This window comes from Triplophysa dalaica, chromosome 4 (genome assembly GCF_015846415.1).
Source record: "Triplophysa dalaica isolate WHDGS20190420 chromosome 4, ASM1584641v1, whole genome shotgun sequence".
NCBI lineage: Eukaryota > Metazoa > Chordata > Actinopteri > Cypriniformes > Nemacheilidae > Triplophysa > Triplophysa dalaica.
In genome coordinates, this window is record NC_079545.1 from 9,224,266 (window position 1) to 9,252,156 (window position 27,891).

Genomic DNA, 27,891 nt, shown 5'->3' on the forward strand with positions numbered 1-27,891 from the left:
GCGGGATGAACTCTATGATTGGTGCAGATATTTCAAAATCATTCCTCCCGCTCATGAGGGCGGGCTCCTGATTGGTCGCGGAGTCTTTCCTTTGTAGTCACAGGTCGCATCCGGTTCGTGCGTCGACTGAGATACAAAAAGGAGAAAGCTAAGATTTTCACCAGGAGCCTAAACACCTATACATTAGATTAGGTTTTTAATTATTGTTTTTTACGTGTAACGTTATTTTAGTTTATATCGATATCTTAGTTTGTATCGACATCTTAATAATAAGTTTGAGCCTCTAAGGTTGTATATAGCAACAATCGCAAAGCAGTTTTGGATGGTTTGGATTTTATTTGTCGGGATTAAATACAGTTTTATTGTGATATTTTGCCCAGTTTTCAGCTGATAGCATGTGCTAAAGATCGTCTACGCTTAAGTGTAATATTTTAGCTGTTGCGGCAATTGTGTGTGTTGGGTTGGTGATGGCCACATCGGCCTTATATGCCTGTACGAAGTGCAATCAACGGTTCCCGTTCGAGGAGTTGTCACAGGGCCAGCAGCTCTGCAAGGTGAGTCCACACATGTACACCCTCTTACTAAAGAATACGTTTTACTAATCGTTGACAAAAGTGTGAATGTCCGCTAGGCGCTAAGGCTTAGGAAGAAATTCTTGAAATGTATATCCATGAGGTTCAAAACCATACATGCCTTACGTTCCGGGTAAACTACTTAAGATATGTTGTTAAACTGCTTAGATAGATAGATAGCTCGTGAGGTTTAAAATTCAGTACACTTCCAGTCATGCAATATATGGCAGATTTACACCTTAAACTGTTGTGCCCTTGTTAATTTACAGAAAACACATCTGGACGCTTTATAAGCCTTAAAGGGGTCATATGACGCGAAATCGTGTTTTTCAGTGTCTTTGGTTATAAGTTGCCCATAAATGTAATAGAGACGTAAAATTAAAAAAGTGAAAGTTTGGGAACAAAATATGATTTTTTTTCTTAAAGTAAATGCTCATCCAGACTTACCTGAAACGCCTCCTTTAACCACACCCCCACAAATCTACGTCAGTTGGTGGTATGACTTGACTAAGACCGCCCAAATGTATACGCAAGTAAGGTGGGCGTACCTGTCAGTACATGTACAATTGCTTTGGAACCTGATGTTCCAAACATGGTAAGAGGTGTTACATTTCCCTCACATGCTTGCAGTATTCCACCAATCACTACGCACTGGTTAACTGGCCAATCATAGCACACTTCGCTACACATGTTTTGTAAAAAATCTGCGCGTTTCTGAGAGGCAGGGGAAAGAGGAAATAAAAACATGCACGATATGTGAAAATACGGTAGTTTTGAACCTTAAATCATGGATACACAATGCATTACATCTAAAACAAAACATCATTTTCATTTTAGCCGTGTCGTATATATGACCCCTTTAAGTGACTGTGATGTTTTTTCTCCTAACAGGAATGTCGAATCGCGCACCCTATCGTGAAATGCACCTTCTGTAGGTCTGAGTTTCAGCAGGAGAGGTAAGAGAGGGACAAACAACGCAACAATCGTTTAAAATCATATTTGTGCTAATAAACGTTCTTTCTTTTCTTCCAGCAAAACCAACACTATTTGTAAAAAATGTGCGCAGAATGTAAAACAATTTGGAACTGTAAGTTTATGTGCTCAATGTGCTTTGTGTATATTATATGAATGTGAACAGATGTATGAGTTAACATGTTCTCTTTCTTCTAGCCGAAGCCATGTCAGTACTGTAACATCATTGCCGCATTCATTGGGACCAAATGTCAGCGCTGCACCAACTCTGAGAAGAAGTATGGCCCTCCACAGACCTGCGAACAGTGCAAGCAGCAGTGTGCCTTCGATAGGAAGGACGAAGGAAGGAGAAAGGTAACGCTCGCCAATCATAAATGGACATTGTTGCTCAGACTTGGTTCTGCTTTACTCGTACACACTCTGTCTGTGATCCGTCACACTGCATGTGTGAGAAGTGATTCACTGCTTTCTGACGGATCTGAAAGTTAGTTTCTAAGATGAATATTCAATCGTCAAATTAGTAGTACTTTCATGACACTCGGACATTCAATGATGATCGAGACACACGTGTTGGTTCTTTCTCTGCAGGTGGACGGGAAGCTCTTGTGTTGGCTCTGCACATTGTCATATCGTCGCGTTCTACAAAAAACAAAAGAGCAGAGGAAGGGCCTTGGCTCCTCCCACTCCAACTCTTCTCTCAGTGAGAAGGAACATCATAGACACACTCATCATCATCATCAACACCACAGACACGGAAGTTCGCATCACAAGTATGTAAACGTTCAGTCACAGTAGCGTCTTATTGGGGGTGTCGTGTAAGATCATCGCTGATGTGTGTGTGTTACAGAATAAGTGGTACTTTAAGTCCAGAACAGGATCAGGGATTGTGGAAGCAGAGGTGAGATGCCTCTCTATTTTACACGTGCACACACGTGTTTGTTAAATCTGTGAGAAAGGGTTGCGGTTGATCTACATTAATTTGCTTCTCGTCCCTTATATAGCATTCAGAAAGAAACACCAAAGAAAAAACCTAAACTAGAGACGAAGCCATCCAACGGAGACAGGTCATTTCAATTTACTGTAATTGTCTTAACCTTTCTGTCTCTGCCCATCCACAACAGATAGACTGACATTCTTTCCATGCTAACCAGGTTTTTGTTCGTATTCCATTCCAGTAGTTCAATCACTCAGTCAATGGATTCTGGAGGCACGGATAATTTCATCTTGATTAGCCAGCTAAAAGAGGAAGTGATGTCATTGAAACGCTTACTCCAGCAAAGAGACCAGACCATCCTGGAGAGAGACCGAAAGGTAAAGTGTGTTTGTGGTCCAGACATTCAGATTGCAGAGCGGCAGGAAATTACGTGGTGTTTGACAGATCCATAAACTGTTTAAATGTCAAACAAGAAGAAGGTTCCGTCCCCATTATCTCCATCCTGCTTTCTATGATCACCCAAATCACAGTCCAGTTTTCTGCTGCGACTGATGATAATGTGCTCGTGAGTTTAACCTGCCACTAGATGACGCAAAATTGTGATTTGAAAGGTAAAGGGATTGTCGATGGATGGCATCTGTTCGTATTGCTTTTTGCAAATTTAGTTTTGGATGTGAGGGAAATAATTGAGTAAGAATGTTTATCACTTCTGTTTGCTTTTTGCAGCTGACTGAACTGAAGGCAGATTTTCAATATCAGGAGTCAAATATGCGAGTAAAGATGAACAATATGGAGAAGGCACACAAAGATTCCATGGAACAACAACAGGTTAGATATACCCACAACTAGGGATGCACCGAAATTTCAGCTGCCGAAAAATTTCAGCCGGAAATGCCACAATCGGTTTCAGGTGATAGAAAAAAAATGGAGGAAATAAAAGCTGAAATATCTCGTGCCCGCGCTTCCCTTCAGCGCACGCGTTCACTAGCTGTTATCAAAGGACGATCATGTAAGCGCGCCATAACAAAGTCTAAAAAGAATACATATAACAATAAATGCTCAATGCGACTTGCGCATGATCGGCTTTATGTTTCTTTATTGTCGGAGATCATGTGCTTAGTGTTGTCAAAAATATCGATATTTAATATCTGAACGATACCAATACTAATTTCCCGAAGTATCGATACACCGATCCTAGCCGAGCTGTCACTTTCACTTATCTCCAAAAACGCGTTGACAAACACCACACGTGACCTGCAGTGCCTTTCACGTCTCATTCGCTCTGGTTAAATAGCAAAAGTGAAGTGAATATAAATATGGCGTGTGCGGCTCCTCCGTATGAGCCACGTTAAAAAAAATCCAAGATTTCGAGGAAAAGGTCGAAACGTTACGAGAATAAAGTCGAAACGTTACGAGAATAAAGTCGAAACGTTACGAGAATAAAGTCGAAACGTTACGAGAATAAAGTCGAAACGTTACGAGAATAAAGTCGAAACGTTACGAGAATAAAGTCGAAACGTTACGAGAATAAAGTCGAAACGTTACGAGAATAAAGTCGAAACGTTACGAGAATAAAGTCGAAACGTTACGAGAATAAAGTCGAAACGTTACGAGAATAAAGTCGAAACGTTACGAGAATAAAGTCGAAACGTTACGAGAATAAAGTCGAAACGTTACGAGAATAAAGTCGAAACGTTACGAGAATAAAGTCGAAACGTTACGAGAATAAAGTCGAAACGTTACGAGAATAAAGTCGAAACGTTACGAGAATAAAGTCGAAACGTTACGAGAATAAAGTCGAAACGTTACGAGAATAAAGTCGAAACGTTACGAGAATAAAGTCGAAACGTTACGAGAATAAAGTCGAAACGTTACGAGAATAAAGTCGAAACGTTACGAGAATAAAGTCGAAACGTTACGAGAATAAAGTCGAAACGTTACGAGAATAAAGTCGAAACGTTACGAGAATAAAGTCGAAACGTTACGAGAATAAAGTCGAAACGTTACGAGAATAAAGTCGAAACGTTACGAGAATAAAGTCGAAACGTTACGAGAATAAAGTCGAAACGTTACGAGAATAAAGTCGAAACGTTACGAGAATAAAGTCGAAACGTTACGAGAATAAAGTCGAAACGTTACGAGAATAAAGTCGAAACGTTACGAGAATAAAGTCGAAACGTTACGAGAATAAAGTCGAAACGTTACGAGAATAAAGTCGAAACGTTACGAGAATAAAGTCGAAACGTTACGAGAATAAAGTCGAAACGTTACGAGAATAAAGTCGAAACGTTACGAGAATAAAGTCGAAACGTTACGAGAATAAAGTCGAAACGTTACGAGAATAAAGTCGAAACGTTACGAGAATAAAGTCGAAACGTTACGAGAATAAAGTCGAAACGTTACGAGAATAAAGTCGAAACGTTACGAGAATAAAGTCGAAACGTTACGAGAATAAAGTCGAAACGTTACGAGAATAAAGTCGAAACGTTACGAGAATAAAGTCGAAACGTTACGAGAATAAAGTCGAAACGTTACGAGAATAAAGTCGAAACGTTACGAGAATAAAGTCGAAACGTTACGAGAATAAAGTCGAAACGTTACGAGAATAAAGTCGAAACGTTACGAGAATAAAGTCGAAACGTTACGAGAATAAAGTCGAAACGTTACGAGAATAAAGTCGAAACGTTACGAGAATAAAGTCGAAACGTTACGAGAATAAAGTCGAAACGTTACGAGAATAAAGTCGAAACGTTACGAGAATAAAGTCGAAACGTTACGAGAATAAAGTCGAAACGTTACGAGAATAAAGTCGAAACGTTACGAGAATAAAGTCGAAACGTTACGAGAATAAAGTCGAAACGTTACGAGAATAAAGTCGAAACGTTACGAGAATAAAGTCGAAACGTTACGAGAATAAAGTCGAAACGTTACGAGAATAAAGTCGAAACGTTACGAGAATAAAGTCGAAACGTTACGAGAATAAAGTCGAAACGTTACGAGAATAAAGTCGAAACGTTACGAGAATAAAGTCGAAACGTTACGAGAATAAAGTCGAAACGTTACGAGAATAAAGTCGAAACGTTACGAGAATAAAGTCGAAACGTTACGAGAATAAAGTCGAAACGTTACGAGAATAAAGTCGAAACGTTACGAGAATAAAGTCGAAACGTTACGAGAATAAAGTCGAAACGTTACGAGAATAAAGTCGAAACGTTACGAGAATAAAGTCGAAACGTTACGAGAATAAAGTCGAAACGTTACGAGAATAAAGTCGAAACGTTACGAGAATAAAGTCGAAACGTTACGAGAATAAAGTCGAAACGTTACGAGAATAAAGTCGAAACGTTACGAGAATAAAGTCGAAACGTTACGAGAATAAAGTCGAAACGTTACGAGAATAAAGTCGAAACGTTACGAGAATAAAGTCGAAACGTTACGAGAATAAAGTCGAAACGTTACGAGAATAAAGTCGAAACGTTACGAGAATAAAGTCGAAACGTTACGAGAATAAAGTCGAAACGTTACGAGAATAAAGTCGAAACGTTACGAGAATAAAGTCGAAACGTTACGAGAATAAAGTCGAAACGTTACGAGAATAAAGTCGAAACGTTACGAGAATAAAGTCGAAACGTTACGAGAATAAAGTCGAAACGTTACGAGAATAAAGTCGAAACGTTACGAGAATAAAGTCGAAACGTTACGAGAATAAAGTCGAAACGTTACGAGAATAAAGTCGAAACGTTACGAGAATAAAGTCGAAACGTTACGAGAATAAAGTCGAAACGTTACGAGAATAAAGTCGAAACGTTACGAGAATAAAGTCGAAACGTTACGAGAATAAAGTCGAAACGTTACGAGAATAAAGTCGAAACGTTACGAGAATAAAGTCGAAACGTTACGAGAATAAAGTCGAAACGTTACGAGAATAAAGTCGAAACGTTACGAGAATAAAGTCGAAACGTTACGAGAATAAAGTCGAAACGTTACGAGAATAAAGTCGAAACGTTACGAGAATAAAGTCGAAACGTTACGAGAATAAAGTCGAAACGTTACGAGAATAAAGTCGAAACGTTACGAGAATAAAGTCGAAACGTTACGAGAATAAAGTCGAAACGTTACGAGAATAAAGTCGAAACGTTACGAGAATAAAGTCGAAACGTTACGAGAATAAAGTCGAAACGTTACGAGAATAAAGTCGAAACGTTACGAGAATAAAGTCGAAACGTTACGAGAATAAAGTCGAAACGTTACGAGAATAAAGTCGAAACGTTACGAGAATAAAGTCGAAACGTTACGAGAATAAAGTCGAAACGTTACGAGAATAAAGTCGAAACGTTACGAGAATAAAGTCGAAACGTTACGAGAATAAAGTCGAAACGTTACGAGAATAAAGTCGAAACGTTACGAGAATAAAGTCGAAACGTTACGAGAATAAAGTCGAAACGTTACGAGAATAAAGTCGAAACGTTACGAGAATAAAGTCGAAACGTTACGAGAATAAAGTCGAAACGTTACGAGAATAAAGTCGAAACGTTACGAGAATAAAGTCGTAATATTTTGAGAAAAATAACAGAATTGCTAGAAACAATGGCTGTGGAGGATTTGGTAAAATCCTACTTTAGATTATGATTTAGCAATAAGGAAATTCTTTGTCTTTTGGCGCATCATCACGGAGTTATAATTAGTAAAAGGACACTGCAGCGATCATGTAGGAAACTGAATTTATTCAGAAGAAAAAATCAGACATGAACTAAGAACTAACTCACTGGTTCAGATGACGTGCTTAAACATAGTTTAACACTTAAACTACAACTTTCACGTAAACAAAATACGTATTACGACTATCTTATTCTCGTTGCGTTTCGACTTTATTCTCGTAGCATTTCGACTTTATTCTCGTAACATTTCGACTTTAATCTCGTAACATTTCGAGGCACTAAAACGCCATCGTACCTCCGCAACCGGCTTTGGTTGATAAAGAACACAGCAGGAGTGCTATCTGGAAATATTTTGGATATGAAGCAAATGAACATGGAAAGCCGAAGGACATAAACAAGCCAATATGCAAGAGTTGCTACAGAGCTGTGCTAACAAAAGGCGCTAACACCTCTAATATAGCAAAGACAGACACCCAGATCAGAATTTCGAGAGGTTGGTAACTTTTCTTATTTTAACATTATACTCAAACTTTACCCAAGATGGCCTAGTATTGTTGCTGATATGAGTGTTGTCTCGTTTATTCACCGTAATTCTTAAAGTTAATATAATCCGATATATTTTAATCTTTGATGACAGTATGTAATAAAAATACAACGGATCATGCGGATTTGCTCTGGTCCAATGAAAAAAATATTAACAGATAGAACTTTGGATTTTAATTAGTACATACATGTATTAGTAAAAGTTAGTTTAAATTAACTTTTAACTAAGATTAATACATGTTTTGTAAGAATTTTTCATTGTTTATTCATGTTAACAAATATCTATTACCATTAACTTAAGTTCTAAGATTAGTAAAATAGTTCAGTTCATTTTAAAAGTGTGGTCAGCCTGCAACAAAAACAACACACTCACAACCTACACTACCAGCTGTATTTGAACAGCAAAGAAAGTGTGAAGCAAACTTAAATGAAGCTAAGAAGCTGAACAGGGCTGTAGCAGTGTACATATGCATGGGTCAGGTTCCTGTGTATATTGTTGAGAAACCTGGCTTCAAACAACTTCTAATAAAAAAATACCCCCTTAATGTTGTGGCAGTTTTTTCCCGTGGTATCGAAAATGGTATCGAATATCGATATTTTTCAAGGTATTGTATCGAAGTTAGAAATTCCAGTATTGTGACAACCCATTGTGCGTTGACTTCAAATGACGTGAATGATGAGTGGAACGAACTGTTAGTAACTGATGCGTTTAAAGCTCAAGTGGACAGTCACCCAGCAGGTACTGATATCGCCGAAGCTCATGTTAAGCCTGTTTACATGAAAAGATTCATCGCCCCTCTGTGTTCTGCCTGTTATTTTTATTAAAATGAGTGTGCACCATATATCAAATTCTTATTAGGTTAATTTTGAGTATAGCTTGACTACTGTCATGCATAAAGGCCTAATAATTCTAGATCTACAATGTTTAGATGATTAGTAAAAAATGACAAGAAAAAATATATTTGTTGCATTGTTTTAAAATATATATATATATATATATATATATAAAATATACTATACTATATTTTAGTGGTTTTGGTGTGTGTTATTAATAGAATTGGATCAAACTATTTCAAAGTTTTCAAACACATTTTTGATACTGGTTTTCAGACTAGTGCATCCTGAATTTTCGACCCAGAGTTTTCATTTCGGTGCATCCCTACCCAACTCACCATAAAATTTGAAACACTTGATCATACACATATACTTTCAATTGCGTGTGCAAATTTAATATAAGTTTTAGTTGGAACATTGTCTCATCTGTGTTTATTTTTGTTTTGCTGAATGCTAGACAATTATCAATGTAAACTAAATGTGGGTTTGTGTGTGTCTCAGGGAAAGAACAGAGAGCTGATGAAACAGGTTGCTGCGCTTTCGAAAGGCAAGAAGTTTGACCGCAGCAGCGGTTCACTTCTCTTGCCATAGCAATGACCACGCACCATAATAACGGCTCCAGCTTCACCCTCACCCACAGGTTCTCTACGTGTTATTCTAATGATGTCACATATGCAAAATCACTTTTTTTCTTTGGCTGATTTTAGCAGTCACATACTTTTACAAAAATGAAATGACTCGTACATAGCCATTTCAAAAGCTCTGGCTGAACCCAGCCTCGGATCTCGTATGCAAAATGTTTCAGAACTTCTGAAAGCTACGCGAAAGGATGTGGAAGAGCTCTTGACAAATCTTTGGAAATACTATGAATTGAACATAAGACAAACTGAGCTTTTTTATACGCCATTCTTCTGTCTTTCTCTCACATTTTCTCGCTCGCTCATGGAAAGACTGTATAACTGCATGTATTACTGCCTGGTCAACGGTGTGGTTTTGTATATTAACTGATGACCCCCCTTTGTTTGGCTTCCTATAAGTGATATTACAGAGATGAATTTTGCAGACCCAAATGAGATGAGACTTTCTTATCTGTCTCCCCACCCATCTTTTTACTGTCAGACACTTTTGTACTTTTTCTTTCTGTGACGCAGACGTTTCAGGAGTATTAAAGATAGTAAAATCCTCTGTTTGTCTTTGTGTGTTTTTGAATCTCTATTATTGATGCTTTATAAGCCCAGCATGGTATTGGCCAAGTACTTTAACTTAAAATGACAGATTAAGAGAGGTTTTATTCTTCATTAAACCATAAAATATATAATGTACACAGATGTGCCAGTTGATTCCAGTGGCTGCGGTAGTTTTATTGTATTTACACCATTACAATATTATGCTCTCCAACGGAGTCCTTGCCATGTCATGTGTATCATGGTCAAATGTTTAATGGCTTAAAATTCAATGCATTCTGTGGATATGTACATCAGATATCGCAGTGGATTTCAACCTTTTCGATTTTAAGACCCCCGGAACGTAACATATAATATTCCACGGTCCACCACTCGCAATTAATACCCCGTAAAAACTTTTTTAACCTCTTAATTAGCATGATGCATGCAGAAATAGCTTGAATTATCCTTATTAGCTTATTTGAATCTATATTTTGCCGTATTTTAAGTCATTTTTTAACCCCCTTGGAAGTTTGTCGAGGCTCTCTATTGGTCCTCAGTTTTTGGTTAAAGGGATAGGTATCCCCCCCAAAAAAAAAATTCTGTAATAAATCACTCATCCGAGTCATCCTCAAGTTGTTCTTAACCTGTATACATTTACTTGTTCTGTTAAACAAAGGAAGATATTTGGTTGAATGTAAGCATCTGATACCATTGAATAAAAAAATATTATATGTTTTTTCGTTTATTCTGTTTAAACACAAAAGAAGATGTGTTGAAAAATTAAGCAAAACAAACAGTTCGGGGGCACCTTTGACTATCCCAGAAATATCAGTTGCGAATATTCTTCTAAATATCTTTCTTTGTGTTCAACAGGCTTAAATCAAAACAAACCAACCGCAGTTTGATTGATATAAAAAGGAATGCGCATAAAAAATCTGATTTTTGAGACTTATAAAATGGAGTTATCTCATTTTGGAACCAAACACTTTATTTGCTCCTTTTGATTTAGGGATTTTTGGTCCCGCAGCGGCCTCCGTAGTATCCACATTCACGTGACCTCGTGTGTGCATGCAGCGGTGGCTGTTGGGATACTAGTGTCTAAAAGCAGCCGTGGCTATAACAGCCAACATAAATATATAAAGCTGTTTTTTACGGTTTAGTGTGGTGAGTTTTATAGTGTCGTTGTTATATTGCCAGTATAAAGTGAGTTTTCGATCATCTTGCTGCAGGTGAGTTTATATAAACACAACTACATGCTACAGCTAACTTATGCAGGCATTTCCAAGATATAACATTACGAATAATAAAATAGTTTCTACAACTCATTATACAATTAATTAAGCATAACCGATCAGACTTGTTCGCCACCGTCCTTATGTTCATAACAATGAAGTAATACTTTTACGTTTATAAATTACATTTTGTACCTCGACGTTTTCAGTTCCACGAAAAGTTCGCTGTTTTTGTATCTTTGTTATATATGTTGTTATGTGAAAAAAGTATAATTGCATTGTTACTAAAGTAACTAACTTAAGTTAAAGTTTAGTAGCTGTAAAGTTGTATTTGGAAAAGCAGGCTAGCAGAACAAAAATACGAAATTAAATTCCTCTATGGTCTGATGTTTAATATTCACAGACTAAATGCAGAAGCATGATTTATTTGATCCTCGTGTGGATTTGTGTTTATATTTTCTGTACATGCAAGGTATAGTTTAAAAACATTCATTTGTGAAGACTTACTGGTAAGATTTAAAGCATATTTTATAATGTATTTTTTTTTCAGATAACTGAAGATGACCACAGCAGCAAGGCCAACATTTGAGCCTGCCCGGGGAGGACGAGGTAAAGGAGAAGGTGATCTGAGTGCTTTATCCAAACAGTACTCAAGCAGAGATCTGCCAGGACACACCAAGATCAAATACAGGTAAACATCATCTTATTCTACAAAACCGAGTTCAGCAGTTCAGTGTTACTGTTATATAATTAAAAGTGATTGCAGATCATGAAAGTCCAGAGTATGTTCAATACAGATTTGTTGGTGCAGGATGCATTTGGCTCTAACTCTCCTGCCTAGTTCTGTGTTGTTCATGTTATTTTGAATAAAAGTAGAATACATATTTACTGTAAATTGTGGTTGGTTCCTTACAGAGCTACTGTTTGATTTCAGAAGACTATAAAGTTAGTTTATGAGTTGTGTGTGTATGACTTTTAGGGCCTTGTGATTTTTTTATTTTTTATTTGATGATTTGAGAAAACAAAATGTATGGATTTGGAACAACATTAGTTTGTTGAATAATGACAGAACTTTTAATTTGGGGAGAAATATCTCTTGAAATTCTTTTAAGTGAATGCTGAAATGTGTCTTTCTCCAGGCAGCCCACCCAGGATGCTCCAGAGGAGGTGAGAGCTCGTGATTTCAGACGTGAGCTGGAGGAAAGAGAGAGAACTGTTGTGAAGAGCAGAGACAGAGGAGCAAGAGGTAAAAGAAAATGTGTTGTTGTTGCCTTTTTTTTCTTTTTGTCTGTCAGATCAAGGAATTTGTTTAAAAACAGTGGATATTTTTGTCCCTTAGAACACACCACCTCTTCATCTTCATCCTCCTCAAAGCGGCCACGTCTGGATCAGATTCCTGCTGCCAACCTCGATGCCGATGATCCCCTTACTGATGTACGCACAAAAAACTTTTTTTTCCCATCCCTTATTATTTGATTGCTGAAATCTGTGTGTTTTGGTGTAGGAGGATGAAGACTCAGACTCAGGTTCTGACAGTGATGATGACACCGCTGCCCTGCTGGCTGAACTAGAGAAGATCAAGAAAGAGAGAGCTGAGGAACAGGAGAGGAAGGTGAATCTCGCTGATCGTTATTGGCAAATTAAATCAATTAACACGGCTGAGATGTACCTGATGTACATTCATGCATTTGGCAGATGCTTTTATCCAAAGCAACCTACAATGCATTATACTATATATTGTATCGTGCAATCCCCTGGGGTCGAACCCATGACCTTTAGCACCATGCTAACCACTGTGCCACAGGTTGGAGCATGGCGCTAGCAATGTCCATAACACGTGATGTTAAGGACGTGAGTCATTACTGTGTATGTTTGGTTTGTGTCTGTCAATTAGGAAAGGGAACAGAAGGCAGAGGAGGAGCGGATACGTATGGAGAACATTCTGAGTGGAAATCCACTGCTTAATCTGGCAGGCCAGCAACCACCACCACAGATCCAGAACACATTCAGTGTAAAAAGAAGGTAAATTCTAAAAAATATTCAGCAACACAAATTATTTAATGTTTTGTGTCTTCTCTTTAATGTTGCCTTAAAATTCTCGACACACTGAGTATCTATAAAACTCTTTACTCGGAAACCTACATCTTTTTGTTCTAGTGAGAATAAAACAGGGCAAGGTTATTTACAAGCAAAGCAGTATTTGTTGAATGGGAGCTTTTGAAACGTGACCAGTTCTTACAGCAGGTTGTTTTGTGAATGGATAAAATGACTGAAAAACACCTCGTCATTCATGTGCAAAATGTAAGATTACAACCCATTTGCCTAGATATTAGTTGCGTTGTAACAAACTACAGCTTAGGAAAGAATTACAATTTTTTACTTTAATGAACAGTACAGCTCACCTTATAATAAACACTTCCAGAATTTGATTAAAGTGTAATTACAATAATACAGATGTACTGTAAATGTACAGATTTATAATTTAATAAGGGCTGCTTAGTAGGAGTAACCACATATTAACACATTTGCATTTTGTCATTGTTTGCTTTTAATGTACAGTAACTGTTGCTTTGTATAGAATCCATAAGAATATATGGTTCTCATTTAAAGGTAGAGTTTGTAAGAGTTTTTCAGTAAAATATCCCAAAGCACTAGGCCAATGTTATATATTTTTTTCACCTGAGTACTTACAATATCTCAAATGTTTCCAACTGCTTTTAAATCCTGAGAAAATAGCCATTATATACATTGGACCGGGGACGTTTAGTCGCCTGTCAATGATGTCATATTTGCGTCACCCTTTGTTACCGCCTTTACTGACGTAGCAACTGTGTGACACTGTCGTAGAGAGATGCGGAAGTAGTTTATACCGTCGGTCTGTCTAGCATTATTGAAAATGATGTGGGTATGTCAAAATAACTTTAACTATGATTGATTTGAACACTTAAAACTGTGCAGTGTTATCACACCATCGAATTAGACAATTATTGTAACAACTATGACTAACAATTTAGTTTTAATCCTTACATTACTCGGGTCTAATTCATTATAATGAAATAAAATGATTTCATCAAACACGACATTTATAAAACTTTATTACCTCTTCCGCTAACTTGATTTCTCGTTCCCGTCTGATTGATGTATCAGCGGTACCATCAGCGGTGAAGTTGAAGACAACATATCCCATCATTTCACGCTTCTACACAGCGATTGTTGTTGTTTTGATTTCTACAGACTGTACCTTTAATATACAAAATCCAATGTTCTTGGTCCGAGTGGGTTTACATAAGATGAGGCAATAACGTTTAATCTTGTAACCTTCAGTGAAAAATGTGTCAATTTTGCAGGTGGGACGATGATGTCGTGTTTAAGAACTGCGCTAAAGGGGTGGATGAATCCCGGAAAGAGAAACGCTTCATTAACGACACACTGCGTTCTGAATTCCACAAGAAATTCATGGAGAAATATGTTAAATGAGGCGTTCTGTTATATGCTTCCAACTATTTTTATGTCTTCGTTCTATGGTAAATATTGTTTTGTTTTTTTTCATTTTAAAATCTCCTTTTCTTATGTGCTGTCATTTAGTATTTGCAGTGTAATAGAAGTGTACTTTGAATAAACAGTGAACAAAATAAAGAATATATTTGTGAATGCATTTTATTGGTTTCAAAAGGATTTGTCTCCTCTGATTTCATGTTTATCTTGTGAAAATGGGAAATGTTATTTGGGTTAGTCAATTAATTCCTTTTAACCTAATTAGAATTTTTTTTACTTCACTTTATGTTCTTTTCAGTTCCCCGCTCTTATTGTTCTCGGTCAGAACTGTGCTGCAATTCAAAAATCACTGAAGCAGATCTGACCTGAGAAAGACCAGTCTGACCCGCGCTCCTTTCACCACGGGACTCTTTGTTCTCTTTGTGTCTGCAGTTTGTTCTTTCTATATTCAACCCCTTATTATTTTCTCTCTTCAATTCAGATTTAAACAGGTTGTCTCAAAGTAGCTCACCTAAACCCCCAGAAAGCAAGGAAAAGATGTTGATTTGTCTCTTGAAGGGACAGTTCACCCCTATGATGAACACAGAGAAAAATATTTGGAAAAATGCTTTTAACCAAACAGTTCTTGGCTACTATTGACTAATATAGTAGGAAAAATTGTCTAAAAATGTCTTTGTTCTCTTGAACAAACATAATTTAAGAGTTAGACCGGCTCCTGATCTCCAATCTCTGCTTTTCTGTTAGACCTCAATGCGTTTTACTGTAATTCTCAAAATACATTATGCGGAACATTGGTAATCTGTTAACCTTTTGTTCATAATTAGCATTCTCTTTCAGTTAGAAAGTGTAAACCACCCGTGAAGGATCTGTTTAGATGTACTGATATTAAACGTTCATGAACATTTTTGGGGATGGTGACCAATACACTAGAGGTTCCATGTACCTTCATTTGACCTTATATCTCTTTCCTCAAAATTTGTGAGCAAACCATGAGTCACATTTCCAGGTCAGGACTATGTTATATGAATAGTCATCTTTAATGACTATTTGCATGCCTTTGGAATGCGTCTAATGCAACGGAAAATGTCATTGAACACATTTGGGTGTTGGAGTAATAGTACGTTGTGTTCTTTCAAGTCTGAGGAAATTCTAAACTCTGACGTGTTTGATTGTGTAAATTGGCCAAAAGGAAAAAATGCACGCATATGAGGCACCTCCAGATTTTCTGTCTATAAACTCAGACGTAACCTAAGAACTTCCTCATCTGGCCTGTCTTCTGATTGGCTGAAGACTAGCGGGTGGGCTTAAATTTGGATTACAGGAACTATGACTGTTCAACAGACCTCCAATCAGCCAAGAGAACCTTAGAGTGAGACACGGTGAAGGAGAGAAAGAGAGCAAGAGAAAAAGGGAAGCCACAACCTCCTGTTGCAGTTTGGCTGTCTGTCTGAAGAAGGAAAGGAATTGCAACAGTTTGTATTTGTAGGTAAGATTTCTATATACTTTACATTTTTCGCTTACGTTTGATTGAAAAAGGATGTTAGATATTTAGAGTATTATTAAACTCGTTGTATTGTGAGTATTTATGTTGCTAAACACATTTATGAAACTAAGGGGAAGGTTTCATCTTTTGATTGTAAAAAAGTGTGCAATAAAAAAAAATTCAGAATAAAAGAATATAGACATGATCATAAAAGTTTAGGTTTTATGCAGTTAATTATGAATTACAAAGCTCCCTATGCATTGTATGTGGTCGAGGTTATTCATGTTAAAACATAGTACTAATGTATTATTAATTAGTTAATATAACACTCTTTTATTCAACATGAATAAACATTCGTTCATGAGTTTGTGCTTGCTACTAAATACATGCTGCAGCCGGTGTTGCGATTCCAAACTAAAACTAACATTTAGGAAAGCAGCTGTACAATCTGTGCTTTGAAGTGACACAAATTAACTTCTGAACTCGCCGAAAGGTTTTGGTCTTCCATTGAGGATAGCTCTTTATAATAGACTGAAATACACACTGAATTGTGTGTCTGTGTTTGACAGTTTTCCCAGATTTTTAAGTGGGTCGTCTCACTTCCTGAACACGCTTCTCAAATCCCTCCAAACTGTGATGCCATAGTTTGGAAACGGAGTATTTTTTCTGAAAAATGTTGCTGTAACCTGTACTGTTTTTTTATGGATTGAGGGGTCTTACTGTTTGTGTCGGCAAAATGCTTAGTGGTCAGGGGATGCAGAGTGATGTTTCTAAAGACTTCTTTGTGTGTAATGTATATAAGGGAAATTGTGGTGACCAATACAGAATAGAGGCTTGGTCTTGGTCAAAGAAAGAGCAGGTAAATGTGAATATATTCTGCACATGGAGAACACACACACTGCATTGCTTATCAGCTCCACTTTGAGCTGGTTAAAGAGCAAAAAATAACCATTCTGTCATCATTTACTCCCCCTCATGTCATTCCAAGCCTGTATGACTTTCTGTTTTCTGCAAAACACAAAAGAAGATATTTTAAAGAACACTTGATCCACATTGACTTCCATTATTCAGAAACAAAACCACTGAGACATTTCTCAAAATATCTTCTTTTGTATTTCACAGAAGACAAAACAGCGGTCAAAAAATAGTTGTTGAAGGAACTTAAATAAATTAAGGAAAAATTTTCTACAAAATTGAATAACATCTCTCCTACAAAATCGAATTAGTTTGAAACAATTCTTTATAATGTTGTTGTCTGACCTTAATTTTTTTAGTAGTCTTTATTTAATTAATTTGTGTCATATACATGCATATTTGACATAAAAACAATATTAAACACCCAATTTTATCAATTAGATTATTTAATGAATGCACTCAAGATTTTTTTATATTTAACATTTTAAACTTTAAGTTAAGAAAAAAAAACTCAAAATGTAGTTATATGCAAAGCATGCTGGGAAATAGTTATCTGCCCAATTGTAACTAACTATTTTATGTCAACACAAGTTACACAAAACAATCTATGTTATCCCAACATGAATGGATTCCGTCATATGACTAAACATCATGTTGTGACCAGATTTTCCAAAAGTTGTGTTGATTTAACTTAAGAAAGTTAAGCAAGCAGCAATAATCATATTTTTGAGTGAGGTTTTGCAAGACATGAATGTGAATAAATGATGACAGAATTGTTCTTTTTGGCTCAACTATCACTCTAAAGTTGGTTACCAACTCCTGTGACCAATGACTGTGTCATACCTTTTCACACACGTACAATGCATGGTGCAACCTTATATCCCACAGAAACAAGGCCAAGTTCCACTGACATTTAGTTGTCATTGTTTGTGAATGATTCAGGTTCTGCCACTTTCAAAACTGGTTACATTTACATGTAAGGCAAACATGTATTCCATGCTATTTACAATTCAGACCTATTCAAGCCAAGATGTATGTTTTTCTTTCTTGCTCTGGCATCATGTCTATTTGTTCTTAATACATAATATATAAAAATACATAAAAATAATGATTTATGAACATGTGAAGTCACCATGACAGTAAAATTGCTCGTAGATGACCACAGATCTGATTCCTTTTTTAAGGTTGTCTCAGAAATTGATGAACATTGATGGTTTTGCATGTCAGTGGTTTGATCTCCCACTTCCGTTTTCTCTCCATATTTTCTCTATTTCTGTTTTGGTTTATCAAACAACATCTAATCGGACAATCACATGAAACAGTTGTTTCCGTGCCCTCTTATACTCCGAGGGGGGTTAACAGTATGATTCTGAATGCAGAGCACAAAGAGACGATTGAAGGAGTCGATGTTTATATTAAAATGTTTTTGGTCCGTGTGTTGAATGTAGGGTCATGTTGCCCCATTGTGAGAGAGCACGTAGTATAAGTGGCAGTCCAGAAGGTCCGTACCGGGCGACAGAAAGTGTGGATGCTCTTGTAGCTCAGGGATTTGAGGGCGATGACACGCTGGATAAGCTTTTTCTGCATGCGGTAAAGAGATTCAGTCATGCGCCCTGTCTGGGAACCAGAGAGGTTCTTAGTGAAGAAGAAGAAACACAGCCTAATGGGAAGATCTTTAAGAAGGTAAATATTATTTCGTTCACTCATTTATTCTTTTGGACTTTCTGTAAATGAACAGCATATAAAGTAATCAGAGATGAAAATGGCGTCGGTTGATATCGAATAATTGATGTGTGTGTGTTTGTAGCTTGTCCTTGGCAACTACAGCTGGTTAACTTATGAAGACATCAATCAAGCAGTGGAAACGTTTGGCAGTGGTCTGGCAGCTTTGGGTCAAAAGCCACGTAAAACCATCGCCATCTTTTGTGAGACACGAGCAGAATGGATGATCACAGCGCAGGCCTGCTTCAGACGCAACTACCCCTGTAATAAACTTGCACATGCACATGCACAGAATTACCTCAAAAAACAAAGATGAACAGATTAAAGAAGAACGTTTTTGCTTTATGTGTGCGTGTTACAGTGGTAACGCTCTATGCTTCTCTTGGAGAGGATGCTGTGGCGTACGGACTGAATCAATGTGGAGCCACTCACTTGATCACAAGCACAGAGCTGCTACAGACCAAACTGAAGGTACATAAACTCACTGATATGCGTGTGTGTTTATCTGCAAGACACAATCAGTTCTTCAAGATTCCGCTGATATGAGGGCTTGCCTTGAAACAATTTCTTGTTTCAGGGTACTTTAAGTGCAGTGCCTGGGTTGCAGCATATTATCTATGCAGGCAGTGGGGAAATATGTGGTGCAGATTACCCACAGTCAATCACCATCCACAGCGTGCAGGAAGTTATGGACCTTGGGCTAAAGCCGGAAAACTGTGAGTCAGTGCTGTTTTACCCCAGACGTCAAGTCAACTTCATTTATATAGTGCTTTTTACAAGTTTCATTCTAACAAAGCAGCTGTACATGAAACTTATTGACTATGAGCAAAAAATGTCAAGTTATAAAAGTGAAAACCAAAAAAAGAGGGAGAAAAAGTAACACTATTTTAATTTGTTTCTTCAAATATCCCTTCCTTGAAAAGTAATGCTTCTCCTATATAAATGACATGACTTTACTCTGCGTTTCATTGCACTTCATTTCATTTCCCTGCTTGGTGTAACATCATGTATGTTTTAACCACTGCTTTATAGAAGCAGTTCAATCTATAGTCCAATGACCCAACCAAATAAAACACTGATCACAATAATGCTGACTTCAAATGACTTGTTCAATAAAACATATATCTAATACATCTAAAGCTCTTCTAGTCATATTTAAAGAAGTCAAGAGTTTAATTTAGTGACATTTGACATTAATATTTGAGTGTGTATTTATTTAATAATCTGTGTGTCTGTAAATCTACTATGGTCTTGTTTTCCTGTTCTTGTTCACTTCTTCATTGGCCTCTGATCATCAACGGCAGGCGTCATCACTAATGATCAATCATCACTCGTAAAGTGAACTCAACTCAATTGATTAATAACTGCATGACTAAACTAAAGTTTCACACCAGAAAGTGTAGATTCAACACTGCTTCAGTGTAAGTTTCAACACCCTTGATCGAGACTCAAACACCAGCGGGTGTACATTTCACACCAGGGATTCAGTATTACCAAATTCTCTATTACTACATGGATTGTTTCTTATATTAACATTCATTATGAAATGATGGTTAAATGGGCAATGTGAGATAGTTATTAAAAATGTATATAGTATACAAAAATGAATCGCCAAGACATGAATGGTCCAAATAGTAAATGATCTTCCCTGAACTCCAACACACTGCATCATAACTGAGGAACTGAAGAGCATCTGATTCTCCTCCTCAGTAAGTGAAGACTATGAGAGGGCAGCTGCGTCTGATCTTGCTGTGGTGATGTACACCAGCGGGTCTACTGGACGACCAAAAGGAGTGAAGATGCTGCACTGTAATCTGATCGCAGGACTGGCGGGACAGTGCCAGCGGATACCCGGACTGGGGTGAGCGAGTAAATAAGAAGACTACAGTAGTTCCTATAATGCATAATTACATTAGGAAGAGTGTGTGATGGAGGTAAAACAACTGTGAGAATTGAAGGCATGCATATGATTGAGTATAGTGTTGCTTCTCTCTAGACTTAGAAGGCGAAATATCATCATTAAAAAATTTGTTGGCTTGTTTAGTCCACAGGACACGTATATTGCTTATCTCCCATTGGCTCATGTGTTGGAGCTGACTGCAGAAATAGCTTGTGTGTCATCCGGCTGCAGGGTCGGATATTCCTCCCCAAACACACTCACAGACCAGGTAACACACGTTCATGCACGCCGTTTTATTCGCTTTTATTTTTTTGTATCTCTGTTTGACTCTGTTTCTGTTTGTGCAGTCCACTAAAATAAAGAAGGGTGAATTGGGAGATTGCTCTGTACTAAAACCAACCCTGATCGCTGCAGTACCAGTAAGAAACTAACATTTTCATTTTTTAATATCTAAAAAGTTTTGTTTTTGCTACTCTTTATTTTTGTGTGTGTATACCTCTGTAGGAAATCATGGATCGCATCCATAAGAATGTGAATGGTAAACTGTCAGAAATGTCAGTGGTTCAGAGGACACTGTTTAAAATGGGATTCAACTATAAAATGCAGCAGGTGGTGCGAGGAGCCGATTCTCCGTTGTGTAACATGTGAGTCCTGTTATACACTTGCTATTTTCCCTGACATGGCTTATGGGTGTACAGTAAAAATAGTGCACTGTAAAAGAAACAAGTTCAAATTGTTCTCCCAAAAAAAGGTAATCAAGTAACTTGAACAAAGTGTTTTGATTAGTAGAAGAAGAATGTATTATTTTGAGTATGTTGAACAAAATTTTTCTAAATATGGTATATTCTTTTGTCGAATGTATAGATATCTTAGTGATTGTCCAAAGCACGTCAAGAAGTTTGACCAACTTGTCAAACTGTTTAATCTCAAAAAACAATTCTAGTGTTTGAAAGTTTCCAGCATGCATTGCAGAATTTTCAATTCACCTGTTAAAATTATTTAAAATGATTGCTATTTTAGTGTTTGCTGGCTATATTTTTTGTTTTGGTTGTCATTGTAAGTTACCTTTATTATTTAGAGTTCCTTTTTTAACTTTATGATGTTCGATGATGTTTGACGATTGTTATCAAGATTGAGGCTCATGTGCTCAGTGTCGAGGTCTGAAGTAAATAGCGTTGAGAGGCCACTACTAAAATGTTTAATACACAAAAAGCTTAAGCAGTTACTTAAGTAAAGCGTGTATATAAAATATATATTAAGTAGGGTATGTATATAATAATATAACAATTATACATTAACGTTATATAAAATATAATCTTTTAAGTTGGGTCAACTCATGTCCATAGTTGAGTGAACTCAGAATTTTTATAGTTGCATATTTATTTTAAGTTGGTTCCACTATTTTCTTGACTTGAAATGCATGTGACATTACTCAGTTAATTGAGTTAGGTGAAGTACTTGCACCAAAAGTTGAGTAAATTCAAAAAAGTAAAATAAACGAAATAAATCATTAACCTGAAAAGACTCCTACTTTCTCATATGTTTCGATGTAAGTGATGATGTCATCGTGTCTGTATTTCAGGTTGTTGTTCAAGCGTGTGAGTTCATTGCTGGGAGGATGTGTGCGTCTTATGTTAAGTGGTGGTGCTCCACTATCTCCCTCCACACAGAGGTTCATGAACGTGTGTTTCTGTCCTGTCGCCGTGGGTTACGGCCTTACGGAAACGTGTGGAGCAGGAACTATCTCAGCATGTTAGTAAACACACTCACGCAACGACATTTTCCTGCATGTTAAAACACTTGAATTCTCGTTCCGGCGTGTTCAAGCATGTGTTTTTGTATGTTTATAGTTTCTGATTACAGCACAGGACGAGTTGGCGCTCCTCTCGCTTGCTCCGAAATCAGGCTTCGAGACTGGCCTGAGGGTAAGACACACACGCATGTACCAACACTAATGCACTTAACTGTTTCTTCACATTACTTAAATTCCTATCTTTTTTAAGGTGGATACACCAGTCAGGACAAGCCGCACCCACGAGGGGAGATTTTGATTGGTGGGCCGAATGTTGCCGTGGGATACTATGGGAATGAGGGGGAGGGAGAGAATGACAACTTTTGGGTGGATGACGCAGGCCAGCGCTGGTTTTGTACTGGAGATGTTGGAGAAATTCATCCGGACGGTTGCCTGCAGATTGTCGGTGAGATGTGAATGGTGAAACCAGCTGCAGTTGAGACATCCGATATGAAACGCTGTTCCTTTAAAATATTTTCACCTCTGGTTCTCAGATCGCAAGAAGGACCTAGTGAAGCTGCAGGCGGGTGAATATGTGTCTTTGGGGAAGGTTGAAGCCGCCCTAAAGAACAGCCCCGTGATTGATAACATCTGCGTCTATGCCAGCAGGTACATCAGAATCTCTTTGTTAACATAAGTGAGGAGTTTCTAAGTGAAGGTTTAGGAGGAACTTGCTCATGTAATCTAATAATCATCTACCAGAGTGTGAAAGCTACAAGCACCTGCCCAACCCCACCTATTTACAATAGGTGGGTTATTTTATATAACCTCCACCTTATAATTTACCATTTGAAGATAACATTTGTATGTGACAAGAAATTAACTTTAATGGTGTTTACGACCACTTATGACTCCCCACTCACACAATGAGATGTTTATGAAAATATGTGTATATCTGAATAGACTTATAGTGCTCTACAGTAACTTTAGGTTTAATGGAAAGAATGGGACTATGATATCTGTTAAGCTAAATTTTATGGTTTATGAACCTTTTAAAATGGTTTGACAAACATGTTTTTTCCTGTAATATAAAATGTATATTTCTGGGAAGCTCTAGTGGGGTATTTAAAAGGCTTTCTTTTATTTGGTTTTTGACCTGACACGTGAAATATAGTCACTAGCTGTCTGTACTGTTGGTTGTAGTTGGCTGCTTTTAGATTTCCTTCTAGGCATGTGTCGATGATCCGTTTTTTTCATATCTTGGTATCTGATAGGACTTTACCGTGTTATGCAGCATTATCACTGATTTAAGCAATTAAGAAACTAAATTAACATTTAATTTATCCACAAATAAAGTTAATTAATAATTATATGTATAATCAATTGAGGAATGAATTATAGACATCTGAATATGCAAAGTGCATTTATAGACTTTGTGATGGAACATCTACTGATAAAATATAAATTAAATCTATATGGGATAGTTATCTTAAAACTAAAGACAATAATTAAATAAACAACTATATGGCCTTTATTTCATGGCTCTCTGAATTAAATTACTCCAAACAGTCAATCACAGCATCTATAGTTCAAAATATTCACTGTTAACAGCATCACCGTTAACAGCATCACCGTTTTATAAAAATGCAAGTGGCTTTTAAAGTGATAGTTCACCCAAAAATGAAAATCCTGTCTTGAATTACTCACCCTCAATTTGTCCCAAACCTGTATCATTTTTTTTGTTTGGTTGACCACCAAGAATGATATTTGGAAGAGAGATTTCTGGGACACTATTGACAAAGTTGAATTTTTTGTTCTGTTCAAATCAAAGCACTTCTGTTGTCACATCATAAAAAGCATGTGTGCCGTGGTGAGTGAAAAGCTTGGGAGCGTGGCCCAGACAAAGCAGAATACAATCGACACGTTTAACAAATTACATCATACACATTTAGACATTTTACAAATAACAGTATACTTTCATACAGCATATACATTAAAATAAAACAATAATACTGAAAATATACAACATTATACACATAATACACAATTCACAAAGTGGTTGTAGATGAAATAGTTGGTAAAACAGATGTTGTCAGAGTATTATTGTGTTATGAGTACATAACATGAGATCATGAAAATTTAAAGTAAAAGTAAGCAGTCTTCCGAGTTGTAAATCCGAAGGTGAAAGAATAACAAAGTTAATGGCTTGGAAAAAAAGGGAGTCGACTCTGAATCACGCAAACGAGTCGTCCCTAGTCCGATTCGCGAACCGCCCACGGATTTACGTCACTACAAATATTCCCCGCCTACATTGTGCTAGGACTGCCCACAAAAACTTCACTCTTCTCCCCCAAACACTGTAGCTTGTGAGACTCATTCGCGGTAGACCAATCACAGCAGACTAGACCATCTGACCAATCACATCAGACTAGGCTAGCGGTGATTAGATAGATGAATTGCTGAAGGAATCATTTGAGAGTCAGTCAAGAAGTAAGGTAAGAATACATGCCTATTATTACGAAATAATAGTGTTTTTACACTTTCCATGTACTTAACCTTGTTGTTGGACACTCCATTAACCAAAGTAGGACCTTGAAAATCACTATTTATGTACTCTTTAAAGTGCAGTGCATGGTGAATAGTATAGACAGAGGGGTGTGCTGTGTGAGTGTCAGTTCTGAGTGTTCAGCAATCTGATAGAAAAAGCTGCTCCTCAGTCGCAGTAAATGACTGCCCGAGGGCAGCAGAGAAAACAATCGTCCCTTACGGTTCTCCGAGCTTTCCTCATTCATCAATCGATCGATGATGCTGGGGGTGTGTTCTCTCTTCTGTCTCCTGAAATCCACCACCAACTATTTGCTTTATTTGGTGTTGAGCCAGAGTTGGTTTTCTTGGCACCAGCGTGTAAGAGCATACACCTCTAATCTGTAGGCCGTCTCATCGTTGTCAGTGATCAGGCAAACCACCGCTGTGTCATCGGCGAATTTGACGATGCCGTTGGAGCTGTGTGTGGCTGTACAGTCATGTGTGTACAGGGAGTACAGGAGTGGGCTGAGAACCCAGCCCTGAGGAGCACCAGTGTCGAGGACCAGCGGAGATGAGGGAATATTACACATCCTGTGACCACCTGACATCTGCCTGCCAGGTAGTCCAGGATCCAGCTGCACAAAGATTCATTTAGGCCCAGAGTCTGGAGTTCCATAATAACCCTAGCAGGCACGGTTTTCAATGTAGTCCACAAATAGCATTCTCACATAGGTGTTCTTACTGTCCAGATGGGAGAGAGCAGTGTGCAGGGTGAAAGCAATGGCATAATTATCCGGTATCCATGGGTCCATTGAGGCGGGCAGAACAGAATAGCAGACTATTATTTTTGATCAGCTTCTCAAAACACTTGATGGGTGTCAGAGCAACAGGACGCCTGTCTTGGGTATATGCACGATGGTTGCTGTTTTAAAGCATGAGGGAACCACAGACAGTGAGAGGGAGGGAGAGATTAAACATGTCCGTAGAAACTCATGCTTGCTGGTGTGCGCATGCTTTAAGGACACGGCCTGGAATGCCATCTGGACCAGCAGCCTTTCAGATGTTTACCCAGCGGAAAGATCGTGTTACATCCGCTACAGAGACGGAGAGTGCAGTGGCCGCCTCTGCATCGGCCACGGGAGCTCCCTCTGTGTGAGCGGTGTTATGAGCTTCGGAAGAAAGGCGGCAATGTTAACACAAAAGAAAATATTTTGAAGAATTTAGGAAAACAAACAGTTCTGGGCACATTTGAATGGTAGTCAATGGTGTCCCAGAAATGTCAGTTGCTGACATTCTTCCAAATATCTTTCTTCGTGTTCAACCAAACAACGACATTTAGACAGGTGTGGAACAACTTGATGTTGAGGAATTCTTTATTATTTTCTCTTAGTGATCAGAACTACGTGATCAGCTTCGTGGTGCCCAATCAGAAGCAACTGACTGAGCTGGCCAAAAAGAATGGGATTGAAGGCGAGTGGGCAGAGCTTTGTAACCACAATATGATGGAGGAGGAAGTGCTCAAAGTCATTAAACAAATTGCAGTCACAAGTAAGTCTTTGCTATTTTTATTTTCTGCACGTTACTTTTGTTATACACATGAGTGGGCTGCAGAGATCTGCTGTTTAAGAGTGTTGATATGGATGTAATCAAATAGTTAAGTCATCCGAGGGTTATGTTTGGGTTAAGTTTTTGCAAACTGCAGACATCTGTGTGCGTGCTTAATTGTAAAACGTCAACAGCTTTCATGTTTGCGTGTGCCTGGCTGTCTATTTATTTGTGTATATAAATACTGTTTTGTGTGTTTGTAACTGTAGATAAACTGGAGAGGTTTGAGGTTCCGCAGAAGATCCGTTTAAGTTCAGACGTTTGGACTCCAGAAACAGGTCTGGTGACGGATGCCTTCAAACTAAAGAGAAAAGAGCTGAAGCAACATTATATTAAGGACATTGAGAGGTTATACGGGGCTAAATAATACACATGCAACACATTTGTGCTGAATTTAAATTGTGGTTAGATCGTAGTCCATCATGGCATGTTACACATCACCCCTTGTGGTGTTTAGGGATATGTTGAGGTATCATGTTGTCTATAGACACAAATTTTATGTGTTTTGGTTTATAAGTACATTCCAGATAAAGTGTGACAATTGGGATTCGGCCTTGCAAACAGATTTCATGCCTTCTGATCTCAGTAGAAACACCATTCTGCCCCCTGATGGATGTATATGGTCATTACTTCCTCTGTGTGTAAGTATTAGACAATTTGAGGAACTTTCCACATGGACATTTTTGTGTAATGGTATTTAAGTATTCAGTGCTGTTTTTTTATTTTTTGTAACAGTGCCTCTATGCAAATGTTTTGAGTGTTTTATGAAATGTGCAACTATCACTTGAAATCTATTTGGTATATGTCACTATGTTGATTGTTGTTGTTAATGGGATTTGCACAGATACTGTATCCTATTTCTCGTGGTAACTCGCACTATGCACCTTCGCTAAAAAAAAACAGAAATATAACTGGGAAGTGTGTCGACTGCAGAACATAATCTGGGATTTTATGTTTACATACCTTTCTTTTAAGTGTCATTCTACAAATTTGGATTTTGTGAACTATCGCCATGAAAGGGAGGAAGGCTATTATGTTGTCCTCATGCATTTCGTCTTTGGATCATGTGCACGTGCGAGATTAATAAGTGACTTGATATCACCACGTGTTCGAGGGTGTTCAAATTGAAAAGTCATATTTTTGCTACAATATTCACTATCTGTGCATTCTTTATTGCTGGAAACACATATACTCTTTTCTCATCAGCTATTTCCTTATGTCCGGACTAGAATATGTGTTACTACACAAAATATAACAGGAGTATATCCATCAGGAAAACTTGACCCTGTGGTTGGCACTTTTTCCTGAGTTTAACGGTCCATTATCATCAACCTATCATGGTTTAACATGTCTGTCTTATAAGAGGAACAAAAGGGGATGAAACACTGGATTTGGTTCGAGAATAAGCATAAACTCTCCCGGCCATGTGTATTTACAGCATGAAGAATAGAATCTGAATAGAGAGGCCAAATTTAATATATTTCAGCATTGATTATTTCTTGTTTTTACATTTTGTACTTTTTTCTTTCAGAGTTATTCAACTTTTGTTATGCTTCCTGTGTTAATAAAAATCATTTTAATTCCAAGCAGATTTGAACTATT

The 27,891-nt window shown here is 37.6% G+C and overlaps 3 protein-coding genes across 6 annotated transcripts; all 3 read left to right on the top strand.

The window, feature by feature from the left end:
- The first annotated feature begins 106 nt into the window (after positions 1-106).
- Positions 107-9,696, top strand: fam76b (family with sequence similarity 76 member B). 3 transcript variants are annotated; one of them, XM_056747234.1, is made up of 10 exons: positions 107-554; positions 1,464-1,528; positions 1,605-1,659; positions 1,743-1,898; positions 2,133-2,314; positions 2,392-2,442; positions 2,546-2,608; positions 2,696-2,855; positions 3,205-3,306; positions 9,015-9,696. In XM_056747234.1, the coding sequence occupies exons 1-10, from the start codon at positions 468-470 to the stop codon at positions 9,102-9,104; spliced, it is 1,011 nt and encodes a 336-aa protein (XP_056603212.1). In that variant the 5' UTR covers positions 107-467; the 3' UTR covers positions 9,105-9,696. The 3 variants fall into 3 exon arrangements, with proteins under 3 accessions (XP_056603212.1, XP_056603213.1, XP_056603214.1); XM_056747235.1 differs by having other exon boundaries at positions 2,720-2,855; XM_056747236.1 differs by having other exon boundaries at positions 2,723-2,855.
- A 1,041-nt stretch (positions 9,697-10,737) lies between these two features.
- Positions 10,738-14,566, top strand: cwc15 (CWC15 spliceosome associated protein homolog). Its single transcript, XM_056746351.1, has 7 exons — positions 10,738-10,908; positions 11,462-11,602; positions 12,051-12,157; positions 12,251-12,345; positions 12,416-12,523; positions 12,806-12,933; positions 14,259-14,566. The coding sequence occupies exons 2-7, from the start codon at positions 11,472-11,474 to the stop codon at positions 14,386-14,388; spliced, it is 699 nt and encodes a 232-aa protein (XP_056602329.1). The 5' UTR covers positions 10,738-10,908; positions 11,462-11,471; the 3' UTR covers positions 14,389-14,566.
- Positions 14,567-15,735: 1,169 nt separating this feature from the next.
- acsl4b (acyl-CoA synthetase long chain family member 4b) lies at positions 15,736-27,875 on the top strand. Of its 2 annotated transcripts, none has more exons than XM_056746251.1 (15): positions 15,736-15,892; positions 18,253-18,487; positions 18,612-18,789; positions 18,888-18,997; positions 19,104-19,242; positions 20,237-20,387; positions 20,571-20,694; positions 20,774-20,845; positions 20,931-21,070; positions 22,009-22,178; positions 22,277-22,351; positions 22,430-22,624; positions 22,713-22,827; positions 26,075-26,232; positions 26,499-27,875. In XM_056746251.1, exons 2-15 carry the CDS (start codon positions 18,257-18,259, stop codon positions 26,654-26,656), a joined length of 2,016 nt encoding a protein of 671 aa, XP_056602229.1. In that variant the 5' UTR covers positions 15,736-15,892; positions 18,253-18,256; the 3' UTR covers positions 26,657-27,875. The 2 variants fall into 2 exon arrangements, with proteins under 2 accessions (XP_056602229.1, XP_056602230.1); XM_056746252.1 differs by having other exon boundaries at positions 15,745-15,888.
- Positions 27,876-27,891: the final 16 nt, after the last annotated feature.

Coding starts and splice junctions, on each gene's coding strand:
- fam76b (XM_056747234.1), top strand. CDS start 468: ATGGCCACATCGGCCTTATATGCCTGTACGAAGTGCAATCAACGGTTC. Junction 555..1,463: donor AGGGCCAGCAGCTCTGCAAG/GTGAGTCCACAC, acceptor TTCTCCTAACAG/GAATGTCGAATCGCGCACCC. Junction 3,307..9,014: donor ATTCCATGGAACAACAACAG/GTTAGATATACC, acceptor TGTGTGTCTCAG/GGAAAGAACAGAGAGCTGAT.
- cwc15 (XM_056746351.1), top strand. CDS start 11,472: ATGACCACAGCAGCAAGGCCAACATTTGAGCCTGCCCGGGGAGGACGA. Junction 11,603..12,050: donor CACACCAAGATCAAATACAG/GTAAACATCATC, acceptor GTCTTTCTCCAG/GCAGCCCACCCAGGATGCTC. Junction 12,346..12,415: donor CCGATGATCCCCTTACTGAT/GTACGCACAAAA, acceptor GTTTTGGTGTAG/GAGGATGAAGACTCAGACTC.
- acsl4b (XM_056746251.1), top strand. CDS start 18,257: ATGTTGCCCCATTGTGAGAGAGCACGTAGTATAAGTGGCAGTCCAGAA. Junction 18,790..18,887: donor CTTCAGACGCAACTACCCCT/GTAATAAACTTG, acceptor TGCGTGTTACAG/TGGTAACGCTCTATGCTTCT. Junction 20,846..20,930: donor CCCTGATCGCTGCAGTACCA/GTAAGAAACTAA, acceptor ATACCTCTGTAG/GAAATCATGGATCGCATCCA.